Source organism: Indicator indicator, chromosome 6 (genome assembly GCF_027791375.1).
Source record: "Indicator indicator isolate 239-I01 chromosome 6, UM_Iind_1.1, whole genome shotgun sequence".
NCBI lineage: Eukaryota > Metazoa > Chordata > Aves > Piciformes > Indicatoridae > Indicator > Indicator indicator.
In genome coordinates this window covers 8,327,074-8,341,267 of record NC_072015.1, presented here as the reverse complement: position 1 = coordinate 8,341,267, position 14,194 = coordinate 8,327,074, and the positions used below count along the sequence as shown (strand labels likewise).

The 14,194-nt window shown below is 41.8% G+C and overlaps 1 protein-coding gene across 1 annotated transcript in view; it reads right to left on the bottom strand.

The window, feature by feature from the left end:
- HIVEP1 (HIVEP zinc finger 1) overlaps positions 1-14,194 on the bottom strand; it is a 60,622-nt gene that overhangs the window by 26,963 nt on the left and 19,465 nt on the right. The window contains exon 3 of the mRNA XM_054381956.1: positions 2,840-8,787. Coding sequence (XP_054237931.1) covers positions 2,840-8,787 — 5,948 coding nt within the window. The remainder of the gene's footprint in view (positions 1-2,839; positions 8,788-14,194) is intronic.

Genomic DNA, 14,194 nt, shown 5'->3' with positions numbered 1-14,194 from the left:
CTGAAGAAAGATTAGTAACTGATTCTTTTGTGGCAGAAGCACTGTAAACGTACCTGACAGCTGCCTATTACAACCATTTAAGTACTCCTAGAGTGTTTGAAAGGGTGCTGTCAAAATATTTTTCAAAATATTATTAACCATTATTTATATTCTAAACAGAATGTTTGTAGACAAAATTTGCTCTTCAAGAGGCACGCAGTAGCTTTGTTATCAGAGAATTTCTTCTGATATACTGTTAGTTAAAAATAAACCAAACATGAGTCAATGACACAACTGAAGTGATACTTGCCTTGAATAGAATCACTTGACTATGTACAATAAAAAAAGCTACTTCAAATCTTTTTCTGATTTTTTTTTTTAAATTTAGCACTATTTAAGTACAACATCTCAGGAAGCGTATGAGGGAGGGGCTAGAAAAAGTAATTAAAGTTTAAAGAAAATATGGAACTAGTCATTCAATTCAGGTACAGCACTAACACAAACTCAGCACCCTGTAGTATTTTCTGCACAAAACATTGCAGATAAGGTTTGACCTCCAATATAATAGGATTGGGGTGGAAAGTGTCTTTACAAATGAAGAGGTGGCTAGAGGAAATCGAGATAACACAGAAAGGACCAAACTAGGAATCTCAGCAGTCCAGCCTTACACAGAGAGCCTCTGCTGCTGTCTCACCAGGGGTCTTGCTGTAAATCAGCAAGAGACTGTCCTCCCTAGATAACAAACTGAACACAGCCTGAACTTCTAAGAGACAGACCAGGCTTAACAGGCAACTGAATATTAACTTCTCCACCCAGAGAAGTGAAGAACCTAATTTAGATGAACATAGACTCATAGAACATTAGCAGTTGGAAGGGACCTCCAGAGATCATTGGGTCCAACCCCTCTGCCAGAGCAGGATCACTTAGGGTAGTACACAGAGGAATGCATCCAGGTGGGTTTTGAAAGTCTCCATAGAAGGAGACTCCACAACCCCCCTGGGCAGCCTGTTCCAGTGCTCTGTCACCCTCACTGTAAAGAAGTTTCTCCTCATGGTGAGGTGAAACCTTCTATGTTCAAGCTTGTATCCGTGGTTCCTTGTCTTATTAGTGCGCACCACTGAATATATGCTGTGGGGGTGGGGGAGTGAGGGGGTGTTGTGGGTACATGTAAAGGAGGACATGTAGTAGGCAGACCAGGGAGACTGTAAATTCTGAGTACCTCAGCCAATGGGGGAAGGGAAATTTGCGTCCAGGAATTTAGGATAAAAGGGAAGCTGTGCCTTCCAGCAATTTGAGAGGTCCCATAGGGATTTTTGTCCCATGGACTCTCCCTTTATTCGAATAAAGTTTTACAGGACTCCCCTGTCCCCATTGTGAACATTAACCTCTAGCAATGGACCAATTTTCCTTACAACTGTGTTAGCAAAGTCTCCCACTAATTTCAGTATGACCAGGTTTAACTCTAAGGCTGTTTTGGCCTGATGGGTTTTACTCCACCTTCTCAACTCCTGCCATAATTCTGAAACTCTTTCTCCCCCTCACAGTTTCTCATCCTATTGCTCTTTTCCCCACTGATGATTTTATATCTTAGCAAAACATTTAGCACACAGAGAGCATACCAGCATGACCTTCGACAGCAACCATCTCTGTCACTCAGCATCAACACAAATACGTGGGTTTTCCCAAGGCTGTGGTACGTTCTCCAGAAAAACTGCTGGCCCTACAGACCCCAATTCCCAGCCAGATGCCTGGGAACTTCTGTTAATGGAAGACTGCAGGATTAGGACAAACTGTTTTTACTCCCTTGCCCCAAAACATTTCTATGTCCTGATGGATTCTGTGGAGAGGGAGGTCCATGGCTAACACCCCATTTGTGTCAGCTTCAAAAAGAGGTTTTTCATAAAAGCCACAGTGTACAGAGCAAAGAAAGAACAGTATGCTTCAGAAAGCTTTATGGCTTCACGAGATGGGACAATAAAAGCTAGTCCTGGGTCCATTAAATAGACGTGGACACCTCTTACCATACTACAGGACAGAGAACCACCATTCATGGAAGCAGTTTGATCACTAAGGAATACCAAACCTGTCCAGTGAATGAGCTTCTGATCACATGTCCAGCCCTAAGACAGATGAGGAAGTGCCAAGTGACTGCTTTGCTCTGCCACATCTGACTCTGGAACAATGTAGTGGTTTGTGTGGGTCATAAACATCGCCCAGAGTATGTTCCACTGCACAAGATTTAACGTCATCTTAGGAGCCATGTCGGTCCAAGAAGTTGTCAGGGGTTTTATGACAATTGTAATTTTATTTTAAACTTTGCTATTTTTGTCAGTATTTCACACCACTGATTAACCTAGGTGGGAGAAGGGAAGCAGTACACTGCTCCTCTCACAGTTAGATGATCAGTGATGGTAAGAAATATTTTCATGGTGTATCCATGGTCACCTGTTTGGGCTGAGCACTCTTATAACAGAAAATACCCCCTGACTTTTAAGGCAAAATGCACAATTATGATCTTAAATAAACCTGGTTTAAGTTAAAAGTTCTCAACAAATATTTCTATCCCAACTATTTTTGTCCTAACCTTTGCATTGAAAAAATAGCCAAACAGATTCCTGCCACAATGAAAGCTTCACATTCAGATTTAAAACCAGGAACTAATTTCCATGTGAAGACCTAAATCCTTATGAACAGGTTTCTTAATCGAATTAAGATCTTTTTAGCAGCTTGATCTAACTAAAATAAATAAACACACATTATTATATAGGTCAGGAGTATTGTACTCTAAAATATGAACAAGCATCAACCCAAAGCAAATCCTCTGTAAACCATCAGTGCACATCAAGCATAGCTCAAGTACCTTGGTTAAGCTGTTCTTCCACTTGCTTGAATAGACCAACACATCAGACCTGGGATGAGTAGTTCTTGCTTGAGTGTACAGCGGTTTTTCAAATTTTTGTTTGGAATTGAGGAGGGAGAGAGCTACCTTTGTTGACAAACCAAGTGGGTTAGGATTGTTGGGATTGATGGTCCATGTAGAATAGGCTGAGATTTTCTGATCATTTTGCAGCAGATGCAATGGTTTTCTCTTCAGGAGATAACACCAGGTAAAACTTGTTGTGGTCTTGAGGCTTGGAAATGACAACCTCTGCATTTCTCCTGCATTCATGGCAGTCAGAGTAGTTACAGGCTTTGCTTGGCCTTGGCTGTTGATGTGGTTGCTCTCACTACTATTACTTGGTGACCTTCTTTCTTGACTGCAACTTGCAGCCTTGAGAAGAGAACTTTGATTATTCACTGGAGACAACTCAGATGGTTTTCTAACTACAAATACTGGTGATGCTGAAGACTTAAGGTCTTCAGACTCTGGTGACTCCTTTAGGGTTTCTGAAACCCCAGCATCAGATGAATGATGGTCTGGCAACAGCAGATCTGAAGTACCGGCTTTGCTGCTTTTTTCATGCTGTAGAACACCATCAGGATCTAAGAGGTGATTTTCAAGAGGCTCTGTGGTGCAAACCTGTCTTACCAAAACTGGTTTCTTTTGCTTACCAGTAGCATCATTAGATCTAATATTCAGCGAATGCAGTGGTCTAGCATCTGTCATGCAGGCAGCTCCACTCTCATCTTTAACACGTTTTTGCTGTTTTTCCATGGCAATATCTAAACTGTTGGCTGGGGAAAGCATTCGTTTACTTGATGCTGTAGCTTCTGGTTGAGGGAATAGTCCACTAACTGGCACTTTCTGAATAATATTCAAAGAGTTTGACAAAGGTGAATTTCTGGTTCCACTTTCTGGTTGTGAACTTTCAAATTCAAATGAATTTGGCAAAGTCTTCTGATGATCTTTGTGAGAATTTGGCAGCTGAGTTTTGCCTTCGAGCGTTGGCACTGTGACAACATTTGTTTTGCAAACAGACTGATTTACCTGATCCTGAGTCACCAAAATGTGAGGAAGGGGTGTAACAGTTGCAAAGCCATAAGATGGCATACTGCTGTGAATCCGGACGGGAACCACAAAGGGAGAAATCTGGTGGATTTGACTGCTGCAGTTATTAGGGACAATCTGCTTTAGAGGAGGCACAGAGTATGGATTAGACATGTCAGAAAGTTTAGTCTGCAATTCAAAGGAGGGTGCATTCTGGTCCCCTCCAACTTGACTTGGAACAGCCTGAGTTGAAGTATTTTTGAGCAATTTAGAAGAGTATGGCTGACCTATATGTAATGTTTTAACATGAAGTTGATACTTTGGAGCAAAACAATCCTTTTTTTCATTGGGACGACAAGAAAGTGAGGACGTGTTCCCTTGTTCCCCTTGGGCTGATGTTTTAGTTGATGTCTGGGAAGCCTGATGAGTCGAGGACAGCTGTCCTTGATTACTCAACACATGATCTAGAGGCTGCTGAACCGAAGACAGGCTAACAGGATTACAATTCTGAATTGCTGAGTGAGGCCTGGAGTGAGGCTGTGAATGCTGAGTACTTGAAGGAAACTCCACTGAAGACTTGCCAGAGGTGGACAGCCTGTGCAGTGGCCCTGTGGGCACATCTGTCACATGAGCTGGCTGAAATGAAGAAGTGGACTTAACTTGAGGCTGATGATTTTCTGGAGCAATATTTAAAGATATTTGTCTTACAAATGGCCCCCTCCTTCTTTCTAGCAAAGGCACATGTCCAGTAACTCCATTTGCAGATGACACTTTTGGAGCAGCTACCTCCACAACTGGGATAGGTTTTGATGGAGACATGCTTCCACAGTCAAAAGACTTACTCCTGTAGTCCACAACCTCCATAGATGGCTGTGTGCAGCTGATTTGCTCTGAGGCAGCACGTCTCATTTCCCGGTAATGAGGTCCAGGTAGAGTCAGTGTGTGCGAGCCAGCAGGAATCATGAGGAATTCTGATGACTTAGCAACAGGCTCTGCTTTGGAAAGGTTCTCAGCCTTCAAAGTTTCATCTTTATCAAGTGAAGTCGAGAAACTGGAAGCATGAGACAAGCTACTCTCCCGACTTAGGCTTCTGGACAGCGTAGAGTCAACACTTGATTCGGCAGAAGAATGCTCCATTTCAGCCAAGCGAATTCGTTTCTTCTTTGGTGGAAGCTTTTCTGTTGGCAATTTTGACAGTGTTTCACTGCGCTGTGGCCAATTAAACCTTTCTGTCTTTTCCTGATCACTGCACTGGTTTTCTTGATCCCTGTCTGGCTCTTCTGTGACCAGTATTTCAGGAACCTGGATGTGATGCTGGCGAACAAGTCTTGACGGCTGCAGTGGTGCACTTCTCTCATTAGAAACAATTTGGCTTCCCTGAACTTCCGCTCTAGGCGCTTCTGATGACAGGGGTTGATGATGCTGTGGGGTGTTCAGATGAGAATGTCTATCCTCTTGGATTACAATTGTATTCAAAGAATGGTGTTTTACAACCTTGTTGGGCTCCTGAGAAGATGACGGTGATACTCTTTCAAATGACTCCGATTTCTCAAATGAGCTATTTCTGCTCAGGGAATTGGTGTGCTGTATCACTGAAATGCCAGTCCCTTGTCTTTTCAACTCCACCTTTTCTTGCACAGCTGAACTTGCTTGCTTCTCAATGAGCGGAGTTGTCTTTGTCTCAGTAGACTGATCTGTGCCCCGAGCCACAAGCTGAATTTGGGAACTCTGAAGTAGAAGATTGCCTGGCTGCTGTGACCCTAGCACTGCTGTTGCACTGTGTTTTGACAGACTGGAAGAGTTTGCTGGCTTGCTTTGGCTGTCTGTGTTCTTTGATGGTATGCTTGTATCATTTTGCTGGGGGTCATCATCATCGCCAACACTTTTCATTTTCCTTCTTTTCCTTATCTGGGGTGTTTGCTCCCAAACCCCTGTTGAAGTAGTGACTCTGTAGTGTAGAATTTGAGGCTGCGTACTGTTTGGAACAGTTTTATGCTCAGGCTCTCGGATGGCTGCTTTAGTTTTAGGTCCGTGCAACTCTGAACAATAAAATTTCTTGTGGTTTTCAAAATTTTCCAGTTTTCTGTATCTGTTTCTGCAGGTTTCACACTCAAACATTGTTCCGCGCACCTGAGTGGACTTCTTTGTTTTTTCTAAATTTGTACCTTGTGCCAGGGACTTACTTCTTTGTAACAAAGATTCATTTGATAAATTACACCCCAGATAATTCTCTTCTACAGATCGCATCGGTCCAAGAACTTGGCTTTCACCAGTAGAAGAATCTTCTATTGCTGCCTGTCTAACAAGGGTCCGAGGATGCCCACCTTGGTTCAGTGGAGTAGCAGGTCCTGATACAAAAACATCATCGTACAAAGAGCCAATTTTATCGTCAAATGACTGACTTCCTCGAAGGGGATGAGAGGGAGGTATTACATTTGGAGGTACTGCTGAGTAGCTGGTAGTGGGCATGGAATTACTTCGTGTTATAGGTAAACAGTCAAGGGATGGTACAGAAAGTAGAAAAACTTGCTTTGATTTCTCAGTGGGTGTGAAAGGAGACTTTGGTATATCAGAGCTCGAGCTAGTTCTTCTTCCCATAGGCTTTAAATCAAACTGGAAAGAATCCTTAAATATGTAGGATTTTGGTGAATCTATGCTTCCTCTTCTTGAAAGAGAAGTTCTCCTTGGTTTCACACTATCTAACTGTTTGTCATCCACAACAGCTTCATTATCAGAAATTAACTTTGAGATACGCTCCTCAAGAGTTTTTGTTGCCATAGGAGGTCGCATTTGGCCAGAGAGGATGAGATTTTTTTCAGCACAAACAGTCTGTACCACTGATGCTACCACACCACTTGCTCGTGGCACACAGGGCAGGTTTTTATTTGAATCTTTCTCAGAGGTCAACAATCCTCTTACCAAAGGAGCTGGTGGGCTCATTGTTTGATCGGCACTTTCAGAACGAGAGAAATACCCAGAATCAGTACTGCCTAAACTTCTAGGGCTCAAAAGACATTTTCCCTGCTGATCTTGGGAACCATCAGTTGCCTGTTGTCTCTGGAGCTGAGCGTGCATTGCTCCTACTGCAGATCCCAGCTGGTCCTCTAATAGGCCAGTTTCTGGTTTCTGATGTTGCTTTATGTCATTCTCCTTGACTGACACTGTATGTGTTAAATTTGACTGAAGAGCTGCCACTTTAAAATCTCCTTTTCTCTGTGCTGCAGCAAGCTCTGGAACTGGTTCTGTTACTTTTGGGCTATCAGCCCTTAATGGAGAAGCATTTACAGGATGAACTACTACTTTTGGTAAAGCTGCCCTAACTTGAGGTTCTGCATCATGTAATGAAGAATCCCCTGCTATACAATCTGGGTTGCTTAATGGAACAGGGCTTCCCTTCTGCAGTGTTTCTGTATTCGAAATAACTTTCACTATTTGTGCAGGTTCCAGCTCCTGATCATCTTGTCTTTCATCAGCAGTGCCTTCATCTTCACTTTCACCACTTTCTTCCGCATCTGAATGAATGCTAAGTGCTTTGTCTGAGTCATGGGATAAGAAGAGACCACCTGAATCTGGTTGTAGGACAAGTCCAAGTTTGATAGCATGTGCATGAGACTTTTTGTGCTTGTACAGATTGCTTTTGGTTTTAAAAGAGAACCCACACGTCACACAAGGATACGGCCGCTCTCCAGTATGGGATCGGATGTGCTTTTGGAGAACGCTGGGCTTGGCGCAGGCCCGATTGCAATACTCACAGACGTATTTCCCTAGCTTTTTAGGCTTCTGGTCTTTCAAGAGGTTACATATCTGTTCTACACCATGGTTTACAACTGATGTTATCTGGGCTGAATTATACACAGGACCTATAGACAAGTGTGTTGAACTCGATGTGCTAATTGACAATGGCGAAGAGCTAGCTACTAACTGGTTCTGAGGGAAAACCTGAGTTGCAGTGGAAGATGAGGTGTGAACAACAGAAGAAGTTACTGCTATGCTGTATATCTGTTGGAGCTTGGGGTTTTCTTGACTCTGCTGTTGCACCAGCGATCTAGTGAAGCTTGGACACATAACAACCTGAGGATTTTGCTGACTGGGTTTAGTAATAAGGTCCTGTGAATGAGAAACTGACTGGCCTTGTGCTTGTCCAGTCTTGGCTGTTGCTGCTACATGCACATTGTTTAATGAACATGGGTAGTAGTGAGCTCCACTTGCAAACTCATGCTGTGACAACGTGGACTGATTCTGGACACTCATCGTATTGGACGTGAGACTAGAAGAGGTGCTTACAGTTTTATTTGGTCTCAGTTTCTCTATCTGCATCCCATAAGGGGGGCACTCTTGTGTTAAGGTGTTCAGTTCAGGCTCCATAGCTTTTAGTAAGACATCGAACGCAGTACGTGTACATGGGGATGATGTACTGCAATCAACAAAATTCATACATTCATTACTGTCAGTCTTTGTTTTACTTGATGTGGAGTTTGAGAGAGACTTCTTCTCTGGTGAGTTCAGACGGTTTGCATCAGTGTCCTCCACTGCCTGTTTACCCAAATCTAAGGACTGATGTGTCATAGAAAGCTTTGTCTGCATCGATGTCTCAGATTTGGTTGTTTCAACACTTATCTCACTACTAAGAACTCCCCCATTTTGCTTGGTACATTGATTTCCATTTTGCAAGGGTAGGTGATCCTGTGCCGTGGTGTGTTTGGAGGCATCTGGAAGAGCTTTTAGCGGTGAAGGGTCTACACTTTGCTTAACCTTGGTTTCAGCAGGGCTTCTCAAAGGCGATTTTGGTATTTTTTTTAAATGGTTTTCAGTCACAATCTTTTTTCTTTTTACACCTTTAATTGTATCTTGGGTTCCTCTAGTGCCAGCATCAGTGATTTCTGTTAAAACACAAAGAGAATAAAAAAGAATATTAAAACTGGATAATGCAGTGTATTTTTAGTCATACTATTTTATCACCTCTTAAGTTTCAGTAGCATGCCCTGCGGCAACAGAACTGTCCATCTCTCCAGCCTCCAATATTTTTTTCAACAGTAAATGTATCTTAGCAAAGATCTATTTTGTTTTCCTCTAGAAGAGCAAGGCTTTTTAACTAATGCTGTAAGACATTACCAAAGTAATTCACGAAACAAAAAGCTTCAAAAGAAATGTAAGAAAAGAAAGGCTACTGAAGGAATATTTTAGTATTTATAGCAGCTCCTTTTCAGATAAAGTAAGAAGAAATCTCTTTCTTCCACTTGTTTAAAAATTCAAATCATTATGGCAGGAAAATGAGGAACCAAGACACAAATCCATTTTCATGTCCTGTTTCTCACTTTTCCCATCTCCGTGTTGCTGTAGTCAAGGAATGAAGACAACTTCCTCATGGTTATATTTGTAAGTAGATTTATCATGGAAACGGCACAACCACCCACACCATCTGTCAAATGCTGTATTTCAGAGTTCCAATTACTGAACTTCAATAGCATTTCAGATGAGCAACTACTGTGGATGAATAAAATCGGTCACACTTAAATGACTTTCTATTTGTGCATCATGAAACAAAATCAAGTAAATTTGAATTACTTCATTACTAGCTACACTTGATGCTGATTTTAAGCAGGTATGCAGGCAGAGTTTCAGCAGTGTAGTGAAGAGCAAAAGAATTGGGAGATTATTCAGCAGAATAAATTTATAGCAAGTATGTCTGTGCAGAATCCAATTTCCTCTGTAACAAAAAAATCCCACATAGACTGAAATTCAGTGTTGATACTTACAAGTTGGATTTTTTATTAGATACCTGATATTTACTAACACACTGTAGTTTACCTCTACAGTGTGATATTTCATCTGTTAGCTAATTATTAAACTTGCTTTACTTCTTCTGTAATACACACTCAGTCACAGCCACCGCCTCAGCTATCATCATTAGTATGCAGAGGAAGCCAAATATTAAATGGATACAAATCAAATTTCTCAAGCGTTCACAACTCATTCATAGGGCTGTTAGCCAAAACCATATCTGATTGCCAATACTCAAAGCAAAGGAAGAGTCTGATATGACTAAAGGGATGATGTCTGTGAAAAGGTTCAGCTGCCCACACATTTTGGGAAGTAGTATTGAGTAATTCCATGTAGTATGTTTACCTGCACATAGAGTTACCCATGAAGAGATTTATAGAATCATAGAATTACTAAGGTTGAAAAAGAAAGATCAAGTCTAACCATTAATCTACCACAATCAAGTTCACCACTAAACCTTGTCCCTCAACACCACATCTACATAGGTTTTACATCCACCACTGCCCTGGGCAGCCTGCTGCAGGGCTTGACAACCCTTTAGGGGAAGAAAATTTTTCTTAATATCCAACCTAAGCCTCCCCTGGTGCAACTTGACGCTGCTTCATCTTGTCCTATTGCTTGCTACTTGGGAGAAGAGACTGAGCACCTCATAACAATCTCCTTTCAGGTAGTTGGAGAGAGCAAGAAGGTCTCCCCTGAGCCTCTTTTTCTCCAGGCTAAACCACCCCAGTTCCCTTAGCTGCTCCTCATAAGACTTGTGCTCTAGACTCTTCAGCAGCTTCATTGCCCTTTCTGAACATGCTCAAACACCTCACTGTCCCTCTTGTAGTGGGTGGCCCAAAACGGAACCCACTATTTGAGGTGTGCCCTCACCAAAGAACAGCCTTAAGACAATGCAATAAAGAGACAAAATTCTTATGGTCCACTTCATGAGGAGGTGAGTGGAAAAAGCTCAGACTTCCCAGTACGCATCAACCCTATGGCCCCCTTTTGAGTGGGATGAAGACTTATCTTCTTGCACAAACACCAGCTGGCTTCTATACTGTGGTGGGAGGAAAGCCAACGCATCTGACAAGAGCTGATGAGTCCAGGGTGAAATTCCTGCTACATGAAAAGGAAATCCAGGCAATGCCTAAAGCTTGTCTAGCAGAAAAGAACGCAAAGTGACCAGTAGGAAAAGAAAGGCAAGAAGATGCTATGTTTCCTCTGTGCCTGAGCATAACTCAACTGAGATGTGTGCTAATGACAGGTACTTGGAAGCTCAGAATCCTGTTTTCAACTCGATGTCAATTCAATGTAGACATATTTATTTAGGGTGAATGAATATTCAGATTTCCTGGCAAACAGAAAGATTGAAAGCCACACATCACACGCATTGTAAATGTAGAAGTTCTGCAGAACCTGACTTACTCCTTTCTCAGCCCTACTAAAGGAAGTTTAATGGTTAAGAGTGACAGACTCTTGTCATATTCAATACTCCCATGAAAGTAATGTTCAAATCCCTTGCCAGAACTACTGGCTCCAAATCCCAGTTATGGGTACTTTGTGCTTCTCTTGTGCATCCAGAAAGAATTTTTCTATTAACCTTCAAATGAACCTATTCATATTAGACTGGACTGAAGAAAGTCAAAGTCGAGCAGTCTTCCATCATGATGTTTTGGACTTTCCATTGTTTCACAATTAAACTTACACTTATAAATTATCTTGTAAGTTATCTTATGTCAAACTTACACTAGTAAGTTATCATCAATATTAATTTCTTTAAAATTCATATTCTACTGCAAATCTTTTTTCTTCAGTAACAACAAAAAACAATTTCACACGAATCAAAGAGAACAGAACAAGGTAATTATATTAAAGGCTGCTTTTAGCCATGGTTTGGTGATCTCTCTGCAGCACAGCCACCTTAATTGGGTGTAAGTAATTCGGTTCCTTTATGCACACACTGCAGCTTTCATCCCATCACAATCATGCCTCCACACCAATCACACTGCCACTGTCTGTAGCAGAGCACTAGAGGAAGAGCTGAGCAGATTACACATGGCTGCGAAGGAATGAGTGCCAGGAATTGTGAACATCCGAGCAGACAGACATACACAAAACAGACTAAGGTGTTTCCTACTGCAGGAATTGAACAATCAAATGACATGCTGCTTCCTGATGCCTCAGAATATGAAATTGCTACTATTCCTGGGTTTCGACCATATAGTGCAGAGAAACAAGCACACTCAAGCTGCACAATGCTAGTAACCTGAAAATCCACACAGCTGAGAGATGCATGGCAGCATATCACAGAATCACAGAATGTTAGGGGTGAGAAGGGACCTCAAAAGATCAACTAGTCCAACTGCCCCTGCCAGACCACACAGGAATATATCCAGGGTCTCGAATATCTCCACAGAGGGAGACTCCACAACCCCCTGGGCAGCCTCTTACAGTGTTCTGTCACCCTCACAGGGAAAAAAAATCCTTCTGTTTCCATGGAACTTCCTATGCCTCAGCGTCAATCCACTGCCTCTTGTCCTGTCGTTGGGCATCACCGAGAAGAGCCTGGCTCCATCCTCTTGGCACTCACCCTTTACATATTTATACATGTTAATGAGGTCACCCCTCAGCCTCCTCCTCTCCTAACTAAAGAGATCCAGTTCCCTCAGTCTCTCCTTGTAAGGAACCTTGAAGAAAGTAAAAATGTATCTAATCTACCAATCAAGTAACCACAAATATGGATCCATTATGAATACAAGAGCAGAATTTTCCATAAACTATTTACTGCTTTACTTTAAAAAAAAATGTGGTTCAACACACAGCAAACCATAAACAAATGTTCAGTAAACTGAAAAAGGAAGAGAAAAAGAGAGACAAAGGCAAGTTAAGCGTGGCTTTATGTAGACAAATAGTCATTTGCTTTAGTCTTCACAACTACTAATTGTGCTGTTCCATACCAACAAAATTCCAGTCTACAAATATGACAACTAGAGTTTCTCACTCTACATCTTTTTTTTTATTCCAGAGATAGATTTCTGAGTGGAATTCACTGTGCTCAGTTAGGAAATCCTGTAAAACCTTTTATTGACAATGAATTTGCAAATTTTTTAATACTAGTTTAAGTCCTGTATTCTACTCTACTCCTGAACAATTTAGAAATCCTTATAATTAATGGAAATCCTTACCCCGTGTTTGCTAGCAAACAAATTTATCTAGGGAGAAAGGAATCCCTGACAACTTCATTTCATTTCCTTTTAGCTTTTTGTTCCTTGTGTATAAACCTTGGTTTTGTATTCACAGTTTACGCTGAAGATATTCCATGACACGTTTGTTAATCTACAGCTACATGCCTGCACAAAGATCAATTCCATCAATAATTCCAGCAGCAACAACAGAACTGGCAGAAAGCATCAATTCCAGAATGCTAAACACTCCTCTGCCTTTTGGAGCTAAAAACTTGCAGGAGCATGGTAACTTGCCAGGGCTGTGTAACCACATTAGTGAGCTGCTACTGAACAAAGAGAACGTAAAAACAAAACAAAACAAAAAAAGAAAAGAAAAATTTTAAAAACAAGAAGAAGTTGATCTGCTTTTCTTTCTCTCCCCACCTCTCCATGCACTCCTCTCCCTCTGTAATCAGAAAGCCCTTCTCATTGCTGGGTGGTAACTCTTTTTTCTCAAGTAGTGAAGTGGTGGTGTTGAGCAGAGCTATCATCTCAATCAGATGTGTAAAAAGTATCTTTCTCATAAGGGACACCAGAGCATATCTTCCACGCTTTGCCTTCCTGGCTTTGTTCTATTTTGCTATCAAGATTCTCTGTTTAATTCTTTTGCTTCAAGTATGAATTCTGCACTCAAAACATGACAAGAAAAACTGATGTTTCTAAACATGATTTTGTTCACCTGTAATTTCTCTGCTGCACTCTGCTCTGTGCTCAGGAAACAGAGCAGCAGAACACAAGTGTGATGGTGTAGATAGCAATCAGGCAGAGTAACTCATGCAGCAAATAAAGGAAAGGTATAAGCGATCTGATTTTCTCTTCCAAAGTATTTACTGGTGCACTAGACAGAGTCTTGACAAAATGATCTCAGTGATTTTGTTTAAGTAACTTCCAGAACTGCCTGTCTCCAAGCCTACATGTTATTACAACACCCACTCTCTTTCCCTTCTAATAGACCTACGTGTTTGCACTTAGAAATGAAAGAAAAGAGAATAAGAGGGAACCAAAGCCAGGCAGTGAGCTCTCTTCTCTCAGTGCTACCCTGTGAAACATGGTGAAAGCAACCACTCCTGGTCCCTACAGTCCAAGGCCCTGCACCTGGATCGAGGCAATCTCCAGTATACAGGCCAGGAGATAATGTGATTGAGAGCAGCCCTGCAGAGAAGGACTGGTGGATTAAAAGCTGGACACGAGGTGGTAATGTGTGCTCACAGCCCAGAAGCCAACCATATCCAGGGCTGCATCCCAAGCAGTGTGGCCAGCAGGTTGAGGGAGGGGATTCTGCCCCTCTGCTCTGTGC